The 27,940-nt window shown below is 41.0% G+C and overlaps 1 protein-coding gene across 1 annotated transcript in view; it reads left to right on the forward strand.

Moving 5' to 3' along the window:
• Window positions 1-12,356: 12,356 nt before the first annotated feature.
• CTTNBP2 (cortactin binding protein 2) overlaps window positions 12,357-27,940 on the forward strand; it is a gene marked incomplete at its 3' end in the record, with an annotated part of 90,771 nt that continues 75,187 nt past the window's right edge. Inside the window, exons 1-2 of the mRNA XM_082014396.1 lie at window positions 12,357-12,915; window positions 26,928-27,035. Coding sequence (XP_081870522.1) covers window positions 12,847-12,915; window positions 26,928-27,035 — 177 coding nt within the window. The 5' untranslated portion in view covers window positions 12,357-12,846. The remainder of the gene's footprint in view (window positions 12,916-26,927; window positions 27,036-27,940) is intronic.

Raw genomic sequence — 27,940 nt, forward strand, 5'->3', positions numbered from 1 at the left:
GCAGAGGCATTGGTAGCTGCTTTTCTTCTCCTCTGTTGCACTCACAGACTTTGTGCCTCTCTTCAGTTGATTAGCATTTTGAATTTTGCCACAAGATCATTCTGTTTCTATAGTGATCTTGGCACCACTAGTGTAGGCTCATTTCCTATCAGTCATGGTTTACTTACGTCAATGAGCGCATTATTATCAACTGAGTTTCTTTCATTCCTGCATCATGTAGGTCATTATATTTATATGCGGCCAATGAGACCAACAAGTTTCTATAATTGCCAGAATATTTAGAACAGTCTGACAAACTGTACTATGTTCCTGCCTATTAATGTGCCATTATGTTGGGAAAACAGAGCATAAGTAAACACTAATTAGGAAAATAGGTAGAAAAAATAGGCAATTTCAGTACAGCACTCAGAAGCTAAAATCTAAAAGATATGGAAGTTAAAAAGTCAGAGCATGCTAGTTTTACAGACAGAAGTATTGAGTCCTAAAAGCTACACTAGGGGCTTCGCAAGAACAAAAAAAAGGCAGCTAAGAAAGTCTTCAGAAAATCCATTATTATTGTTTCTGCTTAGCTGGGGTTCTGGCTATTATTTACCATAACATGCGTCTAGCACAGGGCAGATCTCATGTTCTGATTTGCCTTTTAAGAAGGCAGCTGTAAATCAAATAAATGAGCTTTTCTAATTCTATGTACTGAAAACACTTCACAATTGTCTACACCAATCTGTCTTTTTAGCCTTCAGTAGCCACTATAATGATTTTTTGTTCTCTTGGATCATGAGTGTGTATGATGAAGGAGGCCTCTGTTTCCAAACAAGGAGGCAATTCAAGAAGAATTTGTCACTGAATGGGACAGCTAGTAGATAAAGACAAAACTTTCTCTAGAAATTATTTATTGTTCTTCCAGCACAAGTAATACAAAGTGTACTGGTGTAGCTTAGCTATGACTGAGTATGAAAACAGGGATGTTGTTCAGACAGTTGATTTAAGTATGTTTGACTTTCTCTGATTTTAAATTATATTTTCAATAAAAGTATTGGAAGTCTAGATTATATTGAGGTAAATCTTTGCAAAGGAAGTTAAAGCAATTCAATTTCAGTAGAAGACAACTAGAAAAATGTGAAGTTTTGTAGTGAGGGTGGGTAGATATGAATGCAAGTGTATTCCTTAATGATCACTGTGCTCTACTTTTCGGTAACATGCATGGGAAAAAAAAGACTAATGAGAAAGAGTTTGCAGGGATAGAAATTGAGGTACAGCTACTGAATGTCAAGTTTATATCATTTCAATGTGATATGAACCTGTGAAATCAACTTGAAACTCCAGAGCAGGTTATTTGACTTTGAACCTCTGTCCATCTTAGCCCTGCCAAAAAAGTTGCTAGCTGTTTTATTAAAGGTACAGACTTAAGGACTTTACAAAGCCTCTCCCCAAAGCAAGATCTCTGATGAGAGGAAAAAGATTTATTTCAGGATTTTCAGGGCAGGGTCCATTATCATTTGCATTTGTGTTTCTCAGCTCTTGGAACAAGTGATTTCTTTCCTGTTATAGTCTTGCTGGCTAAACTGTGCAAGAATGGTTCTTTTTGTTAAATAATAGTATAACCTTCAGCAAAGCTGTAAGAAAAAGTGAACTAGAGAGGACAAGTGGTTTAAGTTCTTATTTTCCAGCACTGTGGAACACTGAATAGAAATTTTTGATAGGCTGCTTTTTTTTTTTATATAGGTCACTGAAAAATACCGTACTGGGCTTAAGGAAGTTGCACGTTGGGGTCGGGTCTGCAGCTGATGTGCATTGGAATTGCTTTGTTCTTTTGGCTGTTCATTTTGTACAACAGCCAAGAATCTGGTCGCCAACAAATAAGAAATCTTATTATGTTAGCTCTGACAAAGTTCAAGGATACAAAAAAAAGGTGAAATCACTCTACACCTAGAACAGCTCGTGTTCAGATTCTCTAAACTCCATATCCATAAAATGGGACTGAGACTTCAGAATGTTACAAAGCCCCCTCACTGCTGCTTTTTCCCCAAAATAACACATTTCATAAGTGTAAATTCCTAACACAAGGTCATTGTGCTGTTGGGTTCAGGCACCTCCAAGGCTAGCTTCTGGCTTGCTGGGCAATGAGACCCGAGCGAAAACATTGCTGAAGACAACTGGATTGAGCATAACCGTATCACAGACAGATACTGAAGTGGAAATGAGATGAAGGTTTTAGTTAAGAGTCTGTAACTAAATGCAATAACTGACTCAGGAAAACTTCTGATCAAAGAATCATAAAACAAATCTAAGATATTTCTGGTGAGAAAAATGAAGGAAGTAAAGAAGATACACAATAGTAAATAAATAACTTGAGGCCTATGGTTCACTGTGTCAAATGACTAGAAATGCTGCAGAGTAATTCAAAGTAATATAGCTACACGCCAAAATGTGAGAAAAATAGAGAACATAAATATGCAGTTCATTTCCATTTTTATCTAATGTTTTCAAATCAGACTAGTCAGAGAAAAGACAAACACATTGATTAAACAAGTATCAGGAAAAGAGGAGGAGGTTTTTATGAAGATTCATAAGATTGGAGCAGGTAGTCAAAAATCAGTAGTACAAATAAGGCAGGATGTGAGTCAGACTTATTTGGAGGTTGTTGTGTGAGTTCTATCACATAAACAAATTGTACTTGTCAGGGTCTAGTACAGACACACATCCTGAGCCAGCCTGAAACTTGTGGTTGCCATCGTGCAGTAAATCCTGGCTCCTCAGAACTAGGCAATCACAGCAAATCCACCTTTTCTGCTAGCTGATAGAAAGATATTCCATATGATAAATATTTGAGCAATATGATGTTATCAACATATGCATTCACATTCATTATAAAATCACAGTATGTTGGTTTTCTTTTCAATTTCTACATTTCCCTGCCTGTAGCATGTCTTTGTGGAACAATCTTTTCATTTTTTTAAAAGAACTGATTTTCCTACTGTACTACTTCATTAAAAAGTATACATACTACTGGTAAGATGCTATGCTTGAAAAAACAGGCTTCAAAATAATGTTCTTCTAGATTTCATGGAAGAACATTTGTCACTATGAATGGCCAAAGGATAATAATTTTGTCTCATTTGTGTCTCCATCAAAATGGTGAATGAAATGATTGCTCCTCATACCTTTCCAGTGGGAAGCAGTGAAAAGAAAAACAGACAGCGGCCTCAACAGTATGGGCAGTCATGTTTTGGAGCTGAGAACTGCTATGGAGGCAGCTGTGAAGTTTTCATGCCTTCTGCCCCCATTTGCTCGAAACTGAATGTCTGGACTCTTCACGGCCTGGTGGAAGAAGACAGGTTCAGACTTTTTCCAGTGTTTTTGTTGCCTGCCTGATAGTTTTGCTCACTGGCATGCTCTATGGGCATTTGAAGCAGCACGGTACCAGTCTGACTAGTGTTCCAATTTGTGAAGCATCCTGAGGCAAATTATCAGACACCAATATTCATGACAGTTTTCTGCCACGTATCCATCTAAAGAGACGTGACTTGGGAAACAGAATGGGAACTTTACCCTCTATCATGTGCCTCATCTACAGGTGAGACAAACCAAAGTGCTTCCTATTCCCCTTTGCTGCTTTTCACTCCGTCTGCACAAATATTAGTGTATTCAAGACATGGAGAAGGCATCCTTGTATGTACAAAGATTTTCAGCCACACATCCTCTTATTAGTGTCTCCTTGAGCCTCTCCTACCCACAGTCTCAACTTCTTTCTTCAACTGGAAAATAATTGGCACTTTTTCTCTTGCAGTAATTCCTAAAAGTCTAATCATTCCTCTCTCTAATTTTCTTATTACTGAGTTCATGTGCTGAGACAGTAATTTATTTGCTTTGTGTTGGTTATTGTCACTGTCACTTCACAGGAGTTTCCAATACGCTGCTGGTTATGTTTTCACCTTTGGTAATGACTTGCTTTAGCATGAATTCTGTTTTTCTTTGCACTAACTGGAGTCTCTTCTTGACTGCCCCAATTCATTTCAGGGGGTATAGCCTGTCTCATTCATTGGGTAAACATCCCCTTAAAAGTGGAATGAACCATGTATATGTCCCATTACACTAGTAATGATTGGCTAGGTAGGCAATGCTAGAGAAGGTAGAGCAACTCTCCTGTCTCATAAACACAAGGAAGAGCAACTCTCCTGCCTCATAAATACAAGCGTCATGAATGATATGAAGAAACTTATCTGAAGGACAACACTACCAGACTAAACCTTGCCTCTTTCACAAGATTTAATTTGTTGGTTGTTTGTTTCTACTTCTCTGTTGCAACATGCAGCTGCTATTAAATATTTTATTTTATAGCTTACATATTCATCTTCTAAGGCTTCCTTTTTTTTGCTCAACTACCAACCTGAACTACTGAAAACAAAGTGCTGGAAAAGATCAATTTAGGGCTAGGCACTTTAATCAAGGAAAAAAATGAAGCAATATACTCCAGTTCAGAACCTTTAAACAGCTTACTGTAACCATATTGTTGCTCAAATCCCCTTGCTGCAATTCCAAAAACCCAGCACGACAAAAAAAATATTAGGCTTGGCACAGTCAGTCGCCTTTGAACAATTTGTCAAATTCTGAATTTTCTGCAGACGAATAATGCTTGTCCATCAGAATGCAATATGACTTAGCCTGTGACATGTCTAATTGCATATTTTCAGGATCTTCCGTGGAAAAGGCCCATGACAATAATTAATACCTAAATGCTATAAACACCACTGCTTTGGGTGTTGCCTAGCAACCAGCATCCCGGAGGCTTCCTAAGGGGCCTCAAATAAAGGCAGGAGAGGGATCCTTCCACACTGCCATGGGCGAGAAGCAGCTTTGTTCTAGGCTGCTGCTCTGTTCTGGTTGTTTCTAGAATGATCTCTGCAAAACAAATCTCCCTTAAAAGGTTGCATGTCTGAAAAGCCTTTTCAGAGGCTAAACAGAAGCCAAATGCTGCATACACTGATTTTTTTATACTTTGGGATACATTTATGGCCAGAAATACAACTACCATCCTCTTGTTATCCTCCAGTAACAGAGTATGGCTTCCAAAGGAACTCCTTTCTGTGGGGTCATTTCTACTGGTAACTGGAAGAGTTTCCCCTCCGTGACAAGGCTGATATTTTTACAATCAACTGGGTTTTTTTGACAAACCATATATAAGTTTTAAAAGAGAACTTGGGCTGTGAAGTGTTTTTATACAAATACTGTTGTATCTCAGTGGTATATACAGAGAAGAGTAGAACAAACTTCACTGAAAGGCAGTCTTTCCCAGCTGTGAAAGCATTCCTTTTTGATAGTGCCATTTTTCTAAGTACCAGTTCATTTCCAGTGCAATCTCTTTATCTTGGCACAGGGACATCTAAATCTCATTTCATTAAATGTGTATATTTACTCAGATGGTCACTTCAACAAGAGCAAGAGACTGGAAATGAGTATTCCAGTGTTTCCTTTCTCAGTTTCTGAACTGTTCTCTGGTCCTTAGCAAGTCACTGAGCTTTCCTTTATCTTTGTTTTCACATTGAAATAACTGCTTACATATCTTCAGACTCAGAAAAATATTGTGGTGCTTACTTAGTAGCTACTATATTATTTCATAGCCCTTAAGGAAAAGTCACCAATATCAGGACATACTTAATTTTGTCATAAATAATGCAGAATTTATATAGTTTTAAGTTAACACATTCAGCACTATTTGAATAGAAAAGATACAGAAAAATTTCTGACTTTAAAGGACTTTTATTGACAGGACTGTATAATATGTTTTCTAGGGTCTGGAAGAGGTTAGACTAACTGATTGGTAATCCAGTCCTGTGCTTCTATGAATCACATTTTGTAGTTGTTTTTAAATAAGAAAGATCAACTATTACATAAGTATTCCTCATTCCAAATCCACTGACATTCCTTTTTTTCTGCCTTTGTCCTGCAGCAAGATTATTCAGTCTTTTGAGGTGTTTTGTAAAGTCATTATATTCATACAGATTTTTGGCTGCAGCAGATCTTCTGTAGAGCTTTGGGTTTTTATTCATGCCTGGTCTTGAAATCTCAGAGGAAATCTTTAAGGCACAGAAGGCAGGAGAGTCCCCAGCATCCACTGAGAGCTGGTGAACCTCGGGAGCCTAAACACTCTTTTGGTTTTTGCAACACAGATAGTTTATACCCATTTTTTTAAATTTCATTCCCACTTAATTCCCAGTAAGGTAGGCAAATGAGACACACTGGAGACCAAAGTCCCATACGATCTAAGTGACGGTGTAAAACATCTCAATCTTGAGGGACATGCTGAGCAAAATTCTGATGAAAGATAATCTTATGGATATCCAGAATTTAAAAGGTACAGCAAAGGCAGAATCCCTAACCCCTGACTTAAAGATTTCAGTGCAGTTGTACATTGAAAGAGGCTTGTGCTTGACAGGAAAGACTAGACAGGGTTATCTCTCTCCCACTCATTGCTTTTCCTCTGTCTGCCTCATTTACATGTAAATAAATGAATTTTGCGCACATACTGAATGCCACATGAATTATAATTTCACCTTTTTTACTTGTGATTTCACAATGTCTTACTGAATTTCTTTTTTCTGATTAAAACATTCATCAGCACTTGTGTTACCTATAAACTTGAACCACAGACTTACACATGAGTTGCCTATCTTTATTTCAGGTCAGGATGAGTCTTGGCAATATGATCACATTAGTTCAGGTTACAGAACACACACTCTCAGATGTCTTGTCTTTTCACAGAACTATTTTTCAACTTAGAGAGTATAAATAAAGTTACTTTTCAAAAGTTGAGTTGCATCAGTAAGTGCATCACTTTCCTACAGGCAAGCAAATTTGTTTCTTTATGCTAGCAAATGCTTGTTTTCCAAGAGGGAGTTCACTCCTCAGCACAAAGATTTCTGTTCTGTGTCAGCAGCACAGGAGCTAATTCTCCTGGGCTGTGGTTCTACAGTGTCAGTGGTGGAGCTAACAACCTATTGAAGCAGTTTTGTTTCATTAGCAAGGGAATTTCTCCCTGGTGGACCATTTCAATACAAACAACATTTCATTACCAAGTCCCCATGTAGAAGTTCAACCCAAGTGCTAAGGTAGTTACCACCTTACCGAGACTGATCCTTCTTGGCAATAAATTGATTAACCTCCCTTGAGATTTTATTTCTACAGTTACAGAGTAAAGGTCCTCTTGAAGCTGTTTCATGTGCTGAATGCTCCCATACAGCGCTGCACGCGCACAGTGAGCTCTCAAAGCAATACTTGAGCTTTGGCAAAGAGGACAGCCTCTCCTGTGTGCACTATCATTTCAATTCCAGCCGAGTTTCTTCTAAGATACAGCAGTCCATTTTGGCAGTGGTACAGCTTCATCCCTACAGGGGGGCATTTAGCGATCCAATTTTTTTCATAGGATGTCAGCAGCATAAGAAAATTTAAAAACTAACCTTTTGCATAATGAAAAGGGAGAAATGCCAAAACAGTGGGGATAGCAATCAATGGATTCTTTCTCAAAAAAAAAAAAAAAAAGGGGGAAAAAGAAAAGAAAAAAAAAGGAAAAGATTCTGCAATAAAGTGATTTAACAATCACTGAAAAAATTAATTTCACAGTGTGGTGATTTGTGGGCTAAGAGTTAAATTCCAAAATGAGGTAGTGTACTTCCCAGCACTGCAGATCACTGCATAACTCCTGCCAGTGAAGGAACAAACTCTTCCACGTCTGGCAGTTGCAGCATGAATTCCCCTGCCTCCTGCCACTACAGCCAATATGATCACAGCAGCATGCATTACTCCTATGTCCAGAAAAAAATATGTTTTTTTGCTTGGAAGTGCTGATGCCTGTAAAAGTACATTAGTCATCATGCCTGCTCAGGGAAACTGGTTCTGAGAATTCTTGATTCCTGCACATTTATTGCTTCACTTAAAAATCTCTTGTGGACCTACTTCACATTCCTTACTGGTACCCAGGAGAAGATGAGTGAAAGAATGAAAGATGATAGGGCTTTTAGCTTTTCTGAGTATTTTCATACATTTTCAGTCCGATAATTTTAACTGTCCTACACTTTTCCAGTATTTAAAAGGATGTACACTCTTTTTTGCCTTGACAGCAAATGAGTTATTATTTTCTTCCTTCCTCATAGGGAAACACATGCAAAACAAACAAATATCCAACATTTTCAGACATTACAGCATAGACTTGAAATATATTGATACTCTAGTATAAGCTTATGGATTTCAACTCCAGGGAGATCAGTGTGGGATCTTTTCTTTTTGCATAACACAGACTGAAAGACTTCTTTAAAATAAATGTTTCAAATTCATAGGCTGCACCCATTTTTATTTTCTGGATTCCATTCTGGGCTCAGATTTCTAAAAGTTAGGCACAGCAAACGCTCAAATTTAAGATTCCAGTTGGAGCTAGCTTTCCCTCTTCATGTGTTAAAATGAGGTCTTATTTAGAAACCTCGTGCTCAAGGTTAACTTTTTGAATTGTCACCTCTAATTTTTAAACATTTCCAGAATGTTACAGTATTTGCAGGATGATGTCATTCAAGGTGAAGCCTCAGTGATAGCAGTTTTCTCTTTCTATGTAAAATATACTTAAGGATCTTGTCATTTTGTTCTCTAGTATGATGTGAGGTTAGCAGTAGGCACTAATACTTAATTTTATGTTTTAAACATTCAAACACAATTCAATAAACATTCAAATAACCCTTCCTGAGATATCAGTAATGCTGACACAGAACATTCTATTTAGATAGTGTTTTCCCCTCTTTTTGTCCACTTGTGCCTAAGCAGATTATAGCCAGTTTTCAACTTTCCAGTCATGTGAATCACATCACTAGCTTATAGTAATATGCAGCACTGTTGAATTTATGCTCATAAATCAACAATTCCAACACTTTTTATTTATTAGCTATGCTCCCTGTGCATAGTCAATTAAAGCATCTCTTCTGTTGATGCCTACTGGAGATTCCATTTTGTTCTCAACACTTTAATTTTTATCTCCCTTTCACCTTTGTTTTTGATGTTAGCTTAACATCCTCAGAAACAGCCAACATGCCTTCTAGAATACTGATTCTTTTTCTACTGAATTTTAACCAGACAGTTTTCAGAGAAAGCAACCCCTTCTTCACAAAACCCAAGCTAATGGTTCAGTTATCAGAGTGCTCTGTATTGCTTATAGGTTTCCAAGACCAAAGTTCCCTGAAGAGGTAATCAGTGCAGTATTTGAATTATGTTGTTTGGCTTGGCTTGATGAATCCTAGATGAGGGTGACGGCAGAAATGCCTTAAGTTAGCACTGGGGTGAGCTTTTAAAAGATTGCGATGATACAATGATTAATTACTTTTTCTCAGATATCCAATAGTCTGTAAAAAATTATCTTGGGACTTCAGCATCTCCTGCTTGCTTCAAATTGAGATATGGGCTTATTTTTTAGAAAAGGGTGAATAAAATACCATGTTACATTTTTTTATTTCATGCAAATTGTTAGTAGCAAGGCAGTAAAGCCTCAATAACACTGTATGATTTAGACACATAGCAGTTTGCTTCCCTGCCGATGTAAAGCCAAGGCATGCATTTTTTTTCACAGCTGTGTATGCTAATGGAGGGAATGAGCACTGTTCAGTCCAGCAGCTGCATCCTGTAAGGTGTGGACATTCCGCCGCTGCATGCCAGCTCTCTAATCATAGGAAAGAAATACATTTAAAGCTCGGTTGTAAGGCCTGCTCCTAGACTTGGCCTTTCCTTTATGTCACTCAAGCCAAATAAAACTGGAACAGCAAAAAAAGAGTTAATTGCATTCAGTTTGCTAGCTACGTGCTAGTAGTAAAACAGTGAGCACCTTCCTCTGAGAAAAGCAAGTCCTTTGCCTTACTGTAGTGATAAAATTATTCATAAAAGCACAAGTAATTTCTTGTCCTAGAAGGGCTCTGGCTTAGCCATGCGTTAAAGAGGTGTTTTACCCTGTATAATACAGGCATAGCAATGACAGTGCACTACGGTAGCAGTCATGAAGTCATGCTGTCCCTCTCTCTGAACTCGTTTATTATGTGTGTAGATGCTGTATTACTGAGGGTTTAAAGCCAGTTCTTAGAGAGGATGTCAAATGCATAAACAGAGTAACCAGAGAATAAGTAAGACCTTGTCCAGTGATGCAGTACTAACAATCAAGAAAAAAACATTTCCTACTTTGATGATGATCCCAAGTCCCAAGGTGTTCTTCATGCAACAAAACCTCAAAGGCATTTTGAGCCCTACCACCATCACCAATGATGCAGCAATGATTGCTATGCAGCATGAGAGTCTACTCCCAGTAGCAACTGGTAATACCTAATATGGATTTTAGTGCTCTCGAGCCAACAGTAAGCCCTGTTGCTGTCATTAGGGGAAAGAGTGAAGAAACACAAACAGGCAGTATAGGCTCATACAATTACAAAAATCAATAATATTTTCAAAATGTTGTGATGATACATTTCACAGCATAAAAAATGAAATTGCTCCTTCAAAAGCATGCCTGTCATCTTTTTGACCACAACAGCAGGTCAAATTGCTTCCAATGCCTGGATGATGTGCTGGATATTAGTTGTCTGGAGGCGGGCTTTTAACTGAAGTGTTGCTGGTCCATCTATCCTATTAATTTTTTGCTGGCTGAGATCTGAGCACCCCCATCTCTCTCAGAAATCATTCTAAACTTATCTTCAGATGAGGAAAGAGAGATCAGTTCTCAAGTCTGACATGGAAAGCTATGACTAATCTAATATTCATTGTTATTTTGATAAATGTATGGTTGGTAATTGATAAAATATCAGCTAAACCAGAGTTTATGATCTCAGCAGAGTGAGAGATAAATGGTGCAGCCTTTGCTACATCACTGCGATGATGTGGATGGAGTTAAAAAAATAGTACTTCCACAGTATGTTGTGTGGATGCTTTGTACCAACTCAGTTAGAAAGACACATAAATAACTGTGACGGTCAGCAGATGATTTTAACACAGCAGGAAAATACTGGTAATGATAATGGTAGACAGGAATCAGTAAGAGAAAAGATATTCTCAAAGCAGTTTAAAAACTCCAGTGTTTAAAACCATTTTGGAAAGGAGTGAGTGTGACAAAGTCCACAGGAAACAAATGACTTTTCATTGTGTTTCTCAGTGGCAAAGCACCACATACTCTTCAAAATTTATATAAATAATAATTATGAGTAATGTATGGTACTTTGTTGTCAATAAAGTAAGCAAAAAGCAATATAGCCTAAACCCAATTAAATAGTATTAAAGTCCTGGGAACTGAGAAAAGCAAGTTGGTTTAGGCTCTGTGTCATCAACAGAGTTTCTCAGCTTCAGCAGTGGAAAGGATGCAAGCACTCACTATAGTTATAAAAAGTGTAAAGCTTGAGTAGAAGGAGAGCTAGATGGTTTTTAAGGAAAAAGAAAAACAAACCCTAAACCCAGAAAGCACCTGTTTGACTAGATTTTATGTGCCCTGTCATGGATCCTATACACTGCCTTCTGCTCACTCTGTTCAGTGTACATTTATGTTACAGTTGGAGTTTATCCTACTAATCACTCATCAGTTCCCCTTATGGTAATGTAAAGGGGAAAAAGTTCATGCATGTTTTTACTTACATCCTTAGGTACAGCGTGCTTAGAAGAACATTTGCCGTCTTTGATCAAGGGAAGGCATTGGCCCATTTCTGTCTGGTCGCAGTGCTGAGGGAGTTCAGCATGAACCTAGCCCTGAAAGCAAGCCCTGTGAAAGGAGAGACTGGCAAGGCTCAGAGGAGCCTGCTGTTGGTCGAAGTTGTACATGGCTGCAGGCTAAACGGTGTTGCAAATTCGGCTTATAGTGGCTGTAAATTGGTTCCAGAGGAGGGTACATTTGGATTTGGTTTCTGTGTAGAGCCCACCGGGTTCTCACTGTGGGGGGAAAGCAGTGAGGTAAGACCTGGAGGCAGACGGTGTGGCATGGATAGAGTGGTATTGCTAAGGGGGAATGTTTAACCTGTGTGGTAGCAGGTCCAGCTCAGCAGCCGAAACCTTCCTATGGAGGAGTTAGAACACGTTTTGGCTTCTGTACCGACCTGGAATGGCAAAGGGCAGCCACAAGCCAGGGTGGGCTCCAGGGTTGGGGCTGAGAGGCATGGAAGTGTTGGGTCTGACACACCGGGCCTGGATGAAGGTGCACCCTCACGCAGCCTCCGAAGCCACCCTGCCTTGAAAATAAGCAAATGCAGTAAATGACCTCCCCCAGCCCCTCCACGGGGGACAGGGAGGAAGAGGTGACTCCCTCTGTCAGTACCCACAGAAGGAAGGAGGCAAAGAGATGCCCTTCCCTCAAAGGCTTCAGCTGGTTTAAGGATCTCACCGATCAGGTGAGCCAAGCCCACTGTAAAAACCGGTTTTTTTCTGCCCCATCCATAACCTTTCCTTTCATCCTCCTTCTCCCAAAGCACGGGGGAGGGAAGGGAGGAGAGCAGTGCCTGCGTGGGGCCCGGGCAGCGCGGTGGCGGGGACACTCCCCTCAGCCACCACTGCGCGCCGGCAGCCCGCGGCAGGGTCCCACTCCCCCTCCTCCACCTGGCTCTGGGCCGTCTTATGGCGGCCGGGGAGGGGGTGGGTGGGGAAAGCGGAGCGCCCGCCGGCGGGAGTCGCTCGCCTCGGCCGGCGAAGGGGGCGGCTCGTCTTCGGCAGCCCCGCCTGCGCGGCGCCGGAGGGGTTAAGCGCCCCCGCTCCCGGTGGGCTCGCTGCCGGCGGGGAGGGGGTTAAGCGCCTGGCGGCGGTTGCAGCCACTCGGCTCCGCGCCGCTCTCCGTGCCGGAGCCGTTACAGCGGGAAGATGGCGACGGAGGGCGCGAGCGGCGAGCCGGGCTCTGGCGGACGGGAGGACTCAGCGGCCACGGCAGCGGTAACCGGCTTGGCGGGACAGGGGGGCTCGACCCAGCCGGGGCGAAGAGGGCTCTCTGTGGGGATGGGACGAAGCGGCGCTTGGAGACCTGCCTCCCCCGCTCCGTCCCTCCGCCCTCCTTCTCCCCCGGGGCGGGACGGGGCTCGTCTGCGGCGAGTCCCGCCGCAGACGAGCCCCGTCCCGCCCCGGGGAAGGAGAGACAGGGGCGCGGGGTCTCCCTCCTTGCCGGCCTCCCTCTTCCCCTCAACGGGGGCGGCGGGTTCTCTCCCCCACATTGTTCCTTCCCGCTGCCCCGGCGCGGGGTCGGCGTGCGGCGCCCGTGAGGGGGCACGGGCGGGGGTGGGGGTGCGCTGCCCGCTCTCGCCTCTCTCACACCCGCCCCCCTTTTCCCGCCGCTTGCCACAGCCAGGGCGGCTGCGCCCCGTCTCTTCGCGCGGGCTGAGGTGGTGACAGCGGCCGCGGCGGCGGGACCTGTCAGACCATGGCGGGGGACAGATGTTGATCTTTAACCCTTTGCCGGGCCCGCAAGGAGCTTGCTTTCTCCTCCCTGACTCCCGTGTGGCGTTTTCGGTGCCGGGGCAGCCTCCTTTCCCCTCCCGTCTCCGCCCCGAGCGCCGGCGTGTGGAGACGTCTCCAGTTCCCCGGGCCTGCGCCCCAGGGGCAGGATCTGTCTCGCCGCTTAAAAAATATCCCCCACAAGCCGAGCAGAAAGCCCCCTCCCGCCGCGTCTTCTCTGCGGGTGGGTGAGGCGGAGGGACGCGTTGTGGTGCCAGCCGGTTAAGCGGGGCCGGAGGGAGGCTGCGCTCCCCTCGGCGGGCGGTGGGCTCCTGTCTCCTGCTCACCGGCCCGACCCCCGGGCAGGAGAGCCGCGGCTCATCCACTAGGGCCGCCTGCTCCGCTGGTGGGTCCCGGCTCCTCACCCGTGCGGTGGCGGACGCCTCTCAGCCCGGCAGCTCTCCCTCGCCCGGCGCGGTCCCGACCTGCCTGGGGACCGACCGGGGCTAATCAGCCCGTGCTAATCGCCTGGTTGACAGCCGTCGTGAGAGCAGGGTGGCCAGGTCCAACATCAGGCTGTAAGTGCTCGGCCTCGTAGCGACATGCGAAGTTTAGGGCAGTAAAACCGCTGTGGTGCATGTTTTGCCTGGGATCGTTCCTGAAGGTGATGACCCCCGAAGGGAGGGGACACTGATTTCTGTGAAACTGAGCTTATTGCTGGCATTTTATTTTTTTTATTATTTTGTTTTCTTTCAACCAGGCACTAATTCTCATCTGAAACCCTGTTCCAACTGTGCACTTAATCTTCCTTGCGTATTTTAACTTCTGCAGTGTTAGGGATATTGAGTTTTACTTAAAAAAAGTTAACCTTACACACTGAATATTTATAACATCACTGTCTTTTAAAACAATGACGTGCCTTACTATTAATTTATGTTATGGTTAAGAATTCATAAAAGCAGACTGTTAACCAGACTTTAAAGCTCTAGTTTTGGGTAAAAAAAATATTTATAACAAACTCTTTAATATAGTCATATTATTACTACCTTAAGTTTCAGTTTTAAAAGCTCAAATAAGTAGCTCGCAGTCAAGTAGTGCTCCATATTGTCCTGTTAGGCAGAGCAGTGTAAGCCACTCATGTGATTTGATGTTCTCATTGTGGAAGGTAGGAGCGATAGCTTTGCATGGCACATTGCTTTTAAAATATTTTTTTAAAACTGAAGAGATGCTAGGAAGTAAGCTGTGTGTTGCTCCCTAACAAGAGTAATAGCTATACTTAATTTAAAAAATATGTTGTTATTGCTTATTACTTTTATTTTTAATTTGCCTTCAGTCATTGAATATTTAATACTCCTTTTCATCTTTTTTTCCTTGACAATATGAATGTTGCAGTGTTGGTTTCATTTTATCTCTTGTACATGAAAGTAAAAAGAACTCCTCTGTGCAATGAAAAGATTTAAAAAAATATTTATACAATACTCCAATATTCCTTTTGAAAGGTTAGTAGGAATAGCTTATTTTCTGTCTTTAAACTCAAGATACAGAATTATAAATTAGATCATCTTGCTTACTTACAGGATGACGGTAAGCATCCAAACAACTATCTTGTAAGTCAAGCTAAACTTCAACTTATAACAAAATATTATTTTCGGTATGGTTTTAGATTTTTTTCTTTTTTTTTTTTTCAGTTCTCAGAATCCTCACTGCACAAATGATGCAGTAAAAAACTTTAAGAACAGTATTTGTAATAGTAATATGTTAATGTCTAAATTTTGCGGTGTAAGCAGGAGATGTATAACACATGATGGTACAGTAGGATTTCTTGATACTAAACGCTGCATCTTGGTACACTATCGGTAACATCACTGGAAAAAAGACTTTTTTGCTGCTTTTGGAAGCACTGTAGAAAAAGATTAAAAGTGCTCCCCTCCTTCCTTTTTTTACATTCACCAGGGAATTTGACTGAAAAAGCCTAGACTGTTCTATAGTGTGTTACATTTATGAGCAAAGCCGATAATCTTGTCATTCTGAGTTTCATTGGATGCAGCACAGCATTTGGGAAGCCCACCACTTCTTTCCCACAAAATATTGCTATTTTTATTGTGGTAAGGATGACAAGGAAAAATGGCAGGGGAGTGGTTTTGGTCCTTTTTCATACCTGCACAGCTTGATTGCACTGAAGCCAGTGAAATTGTGTTGGTGCAATTCGGACTAGAATTGAGAGAAAACATGTGTGTGTATTTTAAAACATCTTTGAATGACTTCCATCTGCATAATGTCTACCAATGATGATTATATAATAGCAAGAAATAATACAATTTGACAGTCTTTTCATTGAAACATTGAACATAAGCCTGCTGTGCATAGAGGGCTGGCTTGTCACACGTTACAGCTTCAGTATAGCTTTAACAAAGCCTGTTATATCAAACATGAAGTTTGTTAAATTCAGTACAATTTCTGGGTTTGATTTTGCTTGACTACTGATCAAAAGCATAAAAGTTATTTTTCTCTGAAAGACACTACCTTCTGCTATCTGTAAAGCTGTACATATAGAGGATATTGGTAGAGTGGAATCTTGACTCTAAAGTGAGTAGGGGTTTTGCTGCTGTCTTAATCGGTCAAAATTTCTTTGAGAATGATGTGTGCGTACCCAAAAGGATCAGTCTGAGTTGCTGTGGGTCACATAAGAGTACAAAAAGTTGTGCTACAGAAAAAACTGTCAATATTTAAAAAAATGATAAATGGAGAGAATCCATGACATTTTGTGTAGGATTTTATGCTTAGCTTCGTATATTCACTACCTATTGATCTGCAAGAATGCTTGTAGTAGAACTGTCATTCTGTTCAATATAGTGAAATGCTAAATAATGGTTTGATCAGATCAATTATACAGGCTGATGTAGATCAGTTGGAAAGATTCTTATTGGAAAAATATTGCAAGTGGCAGAAAATGAGACCATAACCCTTGAAAAGCAAAGACTGTATCTCTTATTAGGCATTACATCCTGGAAAACGGTTGTTTTGCAAAAGGACTTTGATTAACTAGCACTGTCCTCACCTAAACACAAGTTCTCAGTGTAGTGTTCTTGTTCAGGGAAGTTATTTTCATCTAGTCAGATGCATGATGCTGTTGTGGTGTTCCAACATGTAGGTGAGATGCAGAAACAACACAGTTCTAGCTGTTTTAGTCCTGCTGCTCCTCTGTGATGAGAGGTTGGTCTTGATCCATTTTGCAGTGATATACTTCAAACCTCCTTTCTGCCTCTCCTCTCCCTACTCCAAACTACAGCATTGCCTTTTCTGTGCCTTCTAGTCCACGACCTGCAGCACAGCCTCCCTTCCTTTGTTGTGAAGGTCCTGGGGAATGAGAAAAGAAAGCCACTGAAAGTAGTCCACTTTGTAAATGTTCCTTTCTTTTTCAAATGTGGACTTGTCACACTGTCTGTCATTAAAGGTGAAGTGCAGAGGGGCAATGCTGTGAGCCGGATGTGTGAAACTGGCATGGAGGTGCAAATCTGTAGGATCCAGTACGTCCTGTCGTTTTCCCAACCGCTTTGACTTCATTTGTGTAAGTGTTTGTCTGGCCTCAGAGGTGATGTAGCAAGACAGGAATAGAGATGGAAATTGGGACGGGAAGGAAAGAGCTCAGGAAGACAACAGTTTGAGGTTGCCTCCGCACCGACTCCTACCCGAGAAAGGGATCAGTTGATTTACTATGTATGTAATTCTTGAATATGTAAACTGGGACGTGTCAAGTAGGCTTAGGGAAGAGGTTCTGCCTCTGTGGTATGTGATTTAAAGCTTTCTTGGGCATTGATTTTTGCTTCTATTGTAGCACAGGCTAAGGTGTAAAATTCTGTAAGCCTTAAAGATATCTCCTGGAAAACTTCTAAAGATAGCTTCAACAAAGTGTACCTGTATCTAGATCTAATCACTTACCATTTGCCTTAGAAGTGACTTATCTGAAAGTGACTTTCTGAATAGAAATTACCTGTTATATTTAAGTAAGAGTTTAAAAATGGTTATGGAAGAGTTGTAGGCCTAGATCCATAAAAAAAGATTCAGTTACCTAACTTGTACTGAAATAAAGAAATGACTAAGTACCTTTGTGGCTGTTAATAGATTGCAAACATGTTTTAACAGTTATGACAATATCTGGGTATGTGTAAAGGTCAGTGTCTTACTAATTTTGGAGGGGTTGGTGGCTGGGTTTTTTGTTTCCAAAATAAACTTCCCAGTTTTGAGGTGTATTTATGGTTAATGTTGAAGCCGTTAAAATTTTTGCCGTTAGCTTAAGCCAAAAAACCCCACAGCAGCTAAACAAAACCTCCCCTATACATTTTAAAGAAAATCTTTGAAAAACCCAGAAAGCAAGGGAGCTGTGCTTGGGGAAGAGGAGGGCAGATAAGCAGGTAGCTTCATGTGGCCAAACAAACCAATAAAAGCCATTGAGCTAATGGCTGAGCATAATTAAATGCATGTACAGTCCCCTCATGATCCCTCAAATATGATGGTATGAAATTTTAGTTAAGTCCTGGGTGTTAACATCAGATGATAGCCTCTTCAGCAAGAAACTTGATCTTAGCTGAGGAGTAAGTTCCACCGCATTGCTTCTTCTTGAAAGGTACTTCTCTGCCTTCGTATTTGTTTCTGTTGCCAAGAATGTTCCTATAGGTCACATCTTACTTCTTAAGTGCATCTTGGATGTGGTGGGAAATGGACATGTATATTCTGCATCAGATAATTTCTAGACAAGCATGGGGTCACAGACTTTTACCCTAGTTTCAGACTAAAGAAGATTTCCACAGCCAAAGCAATAAATTATGGTTTTCCCTGAAGTATTTGTGAATACTGTATGGATATTATAACCACTTCTTTTAATGCTCTCTCTGTTTGCAGAGTGTTCTTTATTACAAAAGGGCCAGGATTCATTTGACCACATAACCATCTTTATGTTGAGCTAGGCCTTGAAACTTCCTTTTATGGTTGGTGAAGTGGTTAAAAGGAATAACCTGTTTTAGAAATATGTTTGTGAGCTTCTCTGTTTTTGAGTAAAGTGACTTAGGCAGCTGACTCTTGGAGGTATGGATGGGGTTTAAGACACTTAAATTTAGGTGTCTACATGTATGCACAGTGTTTAATATCCTATTACAGTTAGTGGAAATCTGACCAATACGGTCAGTGGAGCCAGGAGCAAATAGTTCTGGTGGCTGGTTAGCTGAATATCTTTTTTGGCTGTTTTGAATAGGCTGATCAGTTCTTCGTTGAAAATAAGGGGACATTAAGTACGTAACTCACACCTATCTATAGGTTTCTTAGTCCTATCTCGAGGACTTCCTTTAGTGGGCCAGCTGGGATACCCCCAGAGTATCATATGTGGACTTTTGCTACCAGTCCAGATGGCATGGATGATTCTGCTAAGTCCTGTATCATATCTACCTGTCCCAAAAAGACATCTCTGATCCCCCGGACATTTCAAATCACACTAGATACTTCTATGTAGGCAGCTATATGCAGGCAAAGGGTAAAGTTAGGACCCTGAATTTTAGGAAAGCAAACTTCTAACTCCTCAAGGAGTTAGTCAATAGGATCCCCTGGGAAACTGCCCTCAGGACAAAGGAGCAGAACAGAGCTGGCAGATCTTTAAGGATGCTTTCCATAGAGCTCAAAAGCTCTCGATCCCCAGGTGTAAGGAATCAGGAAAGCAACGCAAGAGACCAGCATGGCTGAGTGGAGACCTGCTGGGCAAACTAAAGGGCAAGAAGGAAATGCCCAGGCAGTGGCAGCAGGGACAGGTATCCTGGGATGAGTACAGGGATGCTGCCTGGTTGTGTAGGGAGGGGGTAAGGAAGGCCAAGGTGTTGCTGGAGCTGAACTTGGCAAGGGATGCCAAGAATAATAAGAAGGGCTTCTACAGGTATGTCAGCCAGAAAAGGAAGGTCAAAAAACGTATGCCCCTCTGATGAGAAGACTGACAGACTGGTAACAACAGATGAGGAGAAGGCTGAGGTACTTTACCTCAGTCTGCACTGGCAGTGTCTCTTCCCACACCTCTCAAGTGCACAGACTGCAAGACAGGGACTGAAGGAGCGAAGTCCCTCCCACTGTAAGAGAAGATCAGGTTTGAGACCACCTGAGGAACATACACAGGTCTATGGGACCTGATGAGATGCATCCCAAACTATTCCATGATTCTACATTGGACTGAGCTTCTTCATTTATGTGAACAACATGGATCAACAAGAGGAGCAATGATTTCTATGAAGTGTAACTTTCTGGGACAGCACCATCCACTCTAACCAATATTTCTAGACTGAGCAATAGCTACCCTCTTATTTTTGCTGCCTGCATCAGCTATTCCTCTAATCTAAGAGACACCTCTTTTACCCTCCAGTCCAATGGATCAAGAAAAACAACTGGTTTCTGTTGAAGGCTTTTTCCCAACATACACTGCAGCTCTCACAGTGCTCCTCACAATTCTATACAGTGTGCACCAATCTATGGATCTATATAAAAGGTGAAGAGTTACTAAATGTATAGAGTTCCTTATGTAATCTAGTGTCAGTAGACTAAATTTTACCTTATATGCTGCAGCAGATTTCACTCTCAGCACTTCAAACTACTAAATTTCATTCAGTCAAATAGCAGGACCCACTTATCCACCCTCCTTCTTCTATGAACCACTTCATAATATCTAATAGCTCAAGGACAGCAATTGATTTATTCCTATAACTTCCTTTATTATAGAGAAAAACTGTCTCCATTTTTCAGATGGAAAACTGATGCAGAGATATTTTTTTCCAAGCAACATAAAAAGCAAGTAGTATAAAACACAGCATTCTTTTAAGTCTCCATTCAGTGGTTTAACACTATCTTCCCTTTCTAAAATATGCTTGCTGCCTCTGACAAAACAAACACCCAAGGTTTCTGATAGAGAGGGACTAAGTTAAGAGGGGCATGAACAAAAGTACAGTGCAAGAAATGTGATCCTACTCGTTTCTCTGAGTCAGTAAATTCAGCTTGTCCGGAGGTGTAATACAGGGCAGCTCTTTGTCAAAAGACTGATTGTACATCACAGGTGAAACATTTCATTTCTGCAGTCTACCACAAGACATAAATGAAAGCACCCTTACATTCTTAACAAACCAGAGGCTTTCTTCAACATATGTGGTGCAGTGATGAACTTCTTTAACTAAGCATCTGATCAATCAATTAAAGTAAATTTTGCTCAGGTATACACCCTGAACTAGAACATATGAAAACATAGCAATAATAAGCAATTAAAAGTGCTCTCTGGTAATTTGTACTTAGATATAGAACAACACAAAAAAAAGTTGGTATGTCTTTCTATTAACAAGATACGCAACTTAGTTTTTATATTTTTCATTTTAAAAACTTGAAATAATAACTAGCAAAACCACTTCATATGTGAACAGTTCTAGCATATCAGACTAAAATCCTGCTTAGCCAAGCATCCTGTCTCCAAAAGCAGCCAATAATGGATGCCTTAAAATCAGTATTAGAGCAAGACAAGCACATAATGATACTTCCTAGAAATACTCTCCCAGCATCCAGCAATTTTCATCTTATGCACCTTCTTAGCCAGAAATTGTGATTTTGCACATAGTAGCCCTTGGCTGACATACCTGTTGTGTATTTGCCTGGTTGCTTTTTGAATCTTTATGTAATTTTAGCACCCACAACATTCCACAGTACAACTACACATTTTTATGAAGAACCAACCACCTTTGCTGTCAGTCTGCCATCAGCTACTTTTGTTTGATGCCTTCTGATTTATTAAGCATGGAAAACATATTATTACCTACGCTCTCTGCTACACACACACTATCAGACAAGTCTTCACATACGTACAAAGAACAAACAAAATTTACCAAAACTGATGTCCAAAATCAACCAGAAAAGACACACAAACAGAAAAAGTGAAATAAAGAATTTAAGAGCTTTTTAGGATGAAAGAGAAGGCCATAATTTTTCAAGTCTAGTTTATGAATAATTTTATTCCCACTGAGGCTTTCTTATCATAACGTTATCCAACAAATTCCAGAACTGGAATGACCACTTTTTTCCAGTACTGTAAGGACATCTTAGATTTGTTCACTGTGGATAAGCAGCCTTGAGCCTCCTCACAACGGGCTAAGAGTATCCATGGTGAGTGCTGAAGAAGCTACTATACCTTCTCCCCATGCACATCTCCGAATCAGCACTTGGGGTAAGCTACATTGTAGCGCCATAACTGGACCAAAATGCATAGTTTAAAGATTTAATATATTCTCAAGCATAGTTGTTAAACATATTTTTAAGATTTGAGTAGATAATGCATATGATGAAATAAAGCTATCCTTCCTCTTAAACTGCCCCTTAAATCTCCCTCTTCTGGGGATTAAGATGTCAGTCATGGCAGGTTTGCCTGAAGTTCTTATTCAGATGGAGCACCATCTGCCTAAATCACAGAGAAAATTGTTGTTTAGATCTAGAAAAGTAATCTTCCTGACATCTTCTAGTGGAGCAATAAGTCTTAGATGTCCAGAAAATAAAGACTACATTAGTAGCTCATGGCTTATGTGTCATTTGGGGTTTAGTTACAATACCTCTGGTAGAGTGCCAAGCTGTAACAATTTAACCAACAATTTAACAACTATGTAACCGAGCCATCCATTATATTGGTTTTGTAACAGAGATACATGAATATGTTGCCCCAGGGTGACATTTGGCATACGCAACCAAAACACAAGAGAATTTTTTTCTCTACCTCTTTCAGATTTTAAAATGTCTGGTTTATTTGATTTATAAGAATAAAGTACCTGAAAAAGACTATAACTTCAGTCCTCTATGTCTGTCAAACTCCACATGCTATTTTTCAGACCAGTTTTGTAAGGGGTGGGGGTGTGTTGCTTGGCAGCGAGTGCACTGACAATAGAGCAAACAGCTAATTAACTAAAACTCAGTCAACTACTGGTGCATGCACCACAAAAAGAGGACAGGCAAAATTATAACCTGCATTGCTAAAGATTAAAAGAAGCTCTACCATGAACCAAAAAGAAGACAAAAGCATCTCTTCTGAACAAGAGAAGGATGACTTAGGACAGCAGTGATCAAACTGGACAGGCATTTTCCCACCTCTGTCGTCTTTGGGAAAGACAGAAAGGGTGAAATTGGAAGGTCACCAAAAGGCACAGGAACAGAAGGTACTCTTTCCCACATGCATAGCTGTTTAGAGCAGAGATGGTAAAAGTCTTTAGGATTAAATTTATCCCACCACCCTCCCTCAAAAAAGAAAAAAAAACCCTAGTGAGAGGTTGGCAGTGCCAGTAGTTTGGGTTTGCTGACCTAGCCCAGTTGATAGCACTGGTAAATTCAGGAGCTAAGAGTGCTGGTCATTGTGCTACCACAGCAGCTGTTACAAACTCTGCTGCCTTCAGCAGAATTCTGAAAAAGTAAAATATAAAAGCCACAGCTTTGTACTTTCCCTAAGCAGAACAGAGGCAAAAAAGTTAGCTGTGGATTAATCACAAATGACCATGGAAAACAAGCTCCTTCCTTCTCAGAAAGCAGCTACACAGCCTTTTAAAGATGTAGCTGGGTAATAACCCAGAACTTGGGAAAGAAACCTGTGGAGCATAATTGACAGCTGACATAGAAAGATGGGGGGAAAAGTATAAAAATGTTGTACAGAAAAACACATTGGGAAAAGCTGTCAGAAAAGTCATCCATTCAGAAGGGAAGGGAAAGGTACATATCTACATTTGTTACATATTTTATATTGAGTTCCATTAAATACACATAAGAATCCTCTGGAGGATTCACAAAGCACACTTCCAAGATGAGATTCTAAAAATGAAAAGGTTTGCTATTACTTCTTAGGCTATACAAAATAAACTTTTAATATCATGATGGCCTCACATCTGTCAGACCCGTGAAAAAACTCCATGAGGGAAACACAACCCTGAGTCATACATTTTACAACATCAAGTATGTCCCCAAGCTACAACTTATCTGACCAAGTATAAAGATCTGTTTTGACTAATTCTATTTAGTTCATAGAATAGTTTGGGTTGGAAGGGACCTTTAAAAGTCATCTAGTCCAACCCCCCTGCAATGAGCAGGGATATCTTCAACTCGAGCAGGTTGCTCAGAGCCCCATCCAAGCCCCTGACCTGGAATGTTTCCAGGAATGGGGCATCTAACCACCTCTCTGGGCAACCTGTGCCAGTGTTTAACCACCCTCCTTGTGAAAAATGTCTTCCTTAGATCTAGTCTAAATCTACCCTCTTGTAGTTTAAAACCATCACCCCTTGTCCAGTCGCAACAGGCCCTGCTAAAAAGTCTGTCTCCATGTTTCTTAGAAGCCCCCTTTAAGTACTGGAAGGCTGCAGTCAGGTCTCCCTGGAGCCTTCTCTTCTCCAGACTGAACAACCCCAACTGTCAGCCTGTCCTCATAGAAGAGGTGCTCCATCCCTCTGATCATGTTGGTGGCCCTCTTCTGGACACACTCCAACAGGTCCATGTCTTTCCTGTGCTGAAGGCTCCAGAGCTGGATGCAGGACTCCAGGTGGGGTCTCACCAGAGCAGGGTAGAGGGGCAGAATCACCTCCCTTGACCTGCTGGCCATGCTGCTTTGGATGCAGTGCAGGATACGGTTGGCCTTCTGGGCTGTGAGCACACATTGCTGACTCATGTCCAGCTTCTCATCCACCAGTACCCCGAAGCCCTTCTTGGCAGAGCTGCTCTCAACCCTTTCATCCCCCCGCCTGTAATGATACCAGGGATTGCCCCGACCCAGGTGCAGGACCCTGCTCTTGGTATTGTTGAACCTCATGAGGTTCATATGGGCACATACCTTGAGCTTGTCCAGGTCTCTCCAGATGGCATCCCATCCCTCAGGTGTGTCAACCTCACCAGTCACCTTGGTGTCATCTGCAAACTTTCTGAGGGTGCACTCAATCCCACTGTCTATGACATTGATGAAGATATTAAACAGTACTAGTCCCAATATGGACCCCTGAGGGACACCACTTGTCACTGTTCTCCATCTGGACTTTGAGCCATTGACTACTACCCTCTGGATGCGACTATCCAACCAATTCTTCATCCACCCAACAGTCCACCCATCAAATCCTTATCGCTTCAATATAGAGAGAAGGATGTTGTGGGGGACTGTGTCAAAGGCCTTACACAAGTCCAAATAGACAACATTGGTAGCTCTTCCCTTGTCCACTGATGTGGTCACTCCATCACAGAAGGCCGCTATGTTGGTCAGCCAAGACTTGCCCTTGCTAAAGCCATGCTGGCTGTCTCGAATCCCCTCCCTGGCTTCCATGTGCCTTAGCATAGCTTCTAGGAGGATCTGTTCCATGATCTTCCCAGGCACAGAGGTGAGGCTGACAGGTCAGTAGTTCCCAGGGTCCTCCTTTTTACCCTTTTTTAAAAATGGGTGCAGTGTTTCCCTTTTTCCAGTCTCCAGGGACTTCACCTGACTGCCAGGAATTTTCAAATATCATGGAGAGTGGCTTGGCAACTACATCAGCCAGTTCCCTCAGGACATCAAATGCAAATAGCTAAAGTTATGTCATACAGTTCTCATTAGCCATTTGTTCACCTCTCTGTGTTTTAACTACAAAGCAAAAATAGAAAACAGAGTAAATCTAATACAGTTATAGCTTTTGGGTAGTTTTGATCTATGGCCTTCTAGCTTGAGGGAAGAACAACTGTTTCACCCTCCTCTTGCCTTGAGAAAGCAGAAATGGTGCTTGCTTTAATTTTTATTGGATTTTCCCGCGATGAAGTTAAGCTCCTGGGTATCTGAACTCTTAGATTTTACATCTGTCAGGGAAAATAGACAGTATATCCAGATGTACAGTTCAGCTAATTTGGCAACTGATTACTTCATACTGAAGATAACTGAGAGTCTCCATCTCAGGGCTTTGCTAGGAGAAACATCTACATCATAGCAAGGACTCTAGTATTTCCCTTGCAGTGAATAGTGTATTGAAAATCAAGCAGGTCATCTGAATCTAGCACATGGAATAAATAGTTTTCTCTCCCTTAGAATGATCCCTTTCTAATTTCACTAAGCGTCTACTTATGTTAGCATTGTGGATACTGGTGAGCAAGAGATTTGTATTAATCTTATCTATTACCTTTGTGATTTTGTAAATATTGATAACATTCCCCCTGCCCCACCTCCAAAATCAAGACTTACAGCCTTGTAGTCTTTCCTCATATACTAGTTATCCTTCTGTCTTCATCCCTTTAGGTGAATTCTATACCTTTGGACGAGGACTTTATGCAGTACTTGAAATGTAGGTTTACCAGGGTTTTATATAGTGGCAAAACGAGGATGTTAACTTTGTAAGTGAGGAATTATGTACCCACATGAGGTAGATGTCCCTGCCACTTCTCTATCCTTTTTCCAGATTATTGATGAAGAAGTTGAGTAACACTGGTCCGAGATGTGTCCCCCTTGCTTACCTCCATCTCCATGTCTCCATCTTGAAAAGTGGTTGTTACCTATAGTGTTTGCTTCCTATCCATGAGGTGTCTTTTCATCCAATACTGTTGGGTAGGAGTTTCTGTAATAATATTTGATATAGAACCTTGTCCCAAACTTCTTGAAAATTCAAATATATTAGTCTCCAGTGGATTCCCTTTACACATGTGTCTGTTGACATTGTTACAGAACTGTAGCAGTTCGTGAGGTGGATTTGGTTTTACAGAAGCCATACTAATATTCCCAGCGTACAGTGTTTATGCATGTGCTCAGTGATCTTACTCATCTGTATACACTCAGTCTCCTGTCTTGCTAGGGGTGGAAGTCAGACTTACACTGGTAAGTTACCAGTTACCACATCTTGGTAACTGTGGTGTGAGAAGATATTTTTGCTATGAACTGTTTTTTGTCAGTGCCTCTTAAATCTGATCTGTACCCTCCAACCAAACAAATGGGACTGCAAATAAAGCATACAAATAAGATTTCATATCTTTTCACAAGCTGTGCTTCAAAAATTCACATTCAGCCCAGTATACTGTGATGGCTTGGTACTTGTTTGCAAGTGAGGCACAGGTTACACTGGATTAGGTGTGCTGTGGTTTAGGTTCTTTCACCCTCTCTTGCCTTCATCCCTGATGTGCTATTTCAGGTCTGCTGAATTGTTCTGGTCTCTGTGAGGCTGTATATGGGAACTGTTAGTCACAAGGTTAGTTTCTTTACCATTTCACCCTTCTCATTCACAAGACTTTGCAGGATCGATTCCTTGCAACTGTATAGGGTTTGAAATAGTGTCATACTGGAGGGCTTTTAATTTCTTCTCTTTAAATAAAAAGAATCAGACTATATGCTATTAATTTTGACTTTATATACCACAAATAAAGCCACCTCAACTTTTGACAGTTGTAGATGAGGAACCATAACTAGAATGCTGATATGTCCATGTGTTGGATTTATGGTAACTATTTCAGTCAGCTAGTTAGTGTGTTCATCAGTGTTTTGTTTCTTACAGAAAAGAGAATTTGATGTGGATAACCTGAGCAAGCCAGAACTGCGGATGCTTTTGAGTATAATGGAAGGAGAACTAGAAGCACGGGACCTTGTAATTGAAGCCTTGCGGGTAAGTTACTGCGTTGTTGTGGTTTGCTTTTCTTTCTTTTTTAGTTCTCTTTTGCCACTTCCTTTATACTATGCATATAATACTATTAGTGGAAGAGTAAATTGTGATTGTTAAAGTTTTAGGTTGACTAAATCTCAGTAATCACAAATTATGTTCTTGTTTAATTGTTGCCATTCAGTAATTCCATGTAATTTTGGTATAAAATATCAATAAAATTTCAGAGAAATAAGTGCAAAAAAAGAAAAATTACTTCCTCTTTAAATTTGTTTGTATTTTAGAGTACATTATTTGTGAAAGGAAAGAATAACTTCAAAGGAAAATTCAGTTCATTCATCACTTGTTCTAACAGTCTATATATTTGTGCATCTAGTCTATTCAACACATTCATTTTCTGTGGGGTGGAAGGAAAGACAAAATTGGTTGGTCATATTACGTAGGGAAAATTTTTTGTGGTGTTTTTTTGGTTTACCGTTTTTTTTAAATAAAAGGTTAAATACGGGATATAAACTCTTAATGGCACTCACAAGTACTTGATTGGATTTTTGCTGTGCTAGGCACATGTGAAGGGTGGTTTTCTGCTTCAGAAGGTTGCAGTCTGAAAGGCAACTTAGAAAGTTTAGAAACTGTATTTTAATCAAAAGATGATAAATTTTTATGACTGTAATGGCTTTAAAATTGATCCTGAAGAGAATAAAATTTGAGAGCTGCCAAAAAGACTGCAGGTTTAAGGGGAAGACAGCCTTACATGGTTTGAAAATGTTTATAGCTTTATGAAGCTATATGGATGGAGGGAAATTATGCCCTTTAAGGTCTCTTAAACCAAACCTCAATGTAATAAAATATATGTAGCACTAGTTTTTAGTAGTATGTGTAATGATTATCAAGTAGTGTGGGAACATTTTCCA

Source organism: Phaethon aethereus, assembly GCF_964289735.1.
Source record: "Phaethon aethereus genome assembly, chromosome: 1".
Lineage (NCBI taxonomy): Eukaryota > Metazoa > Chordata > Aves > Phaethontiformes > Phaethontidae > Phaethon > Phaethon aethereus.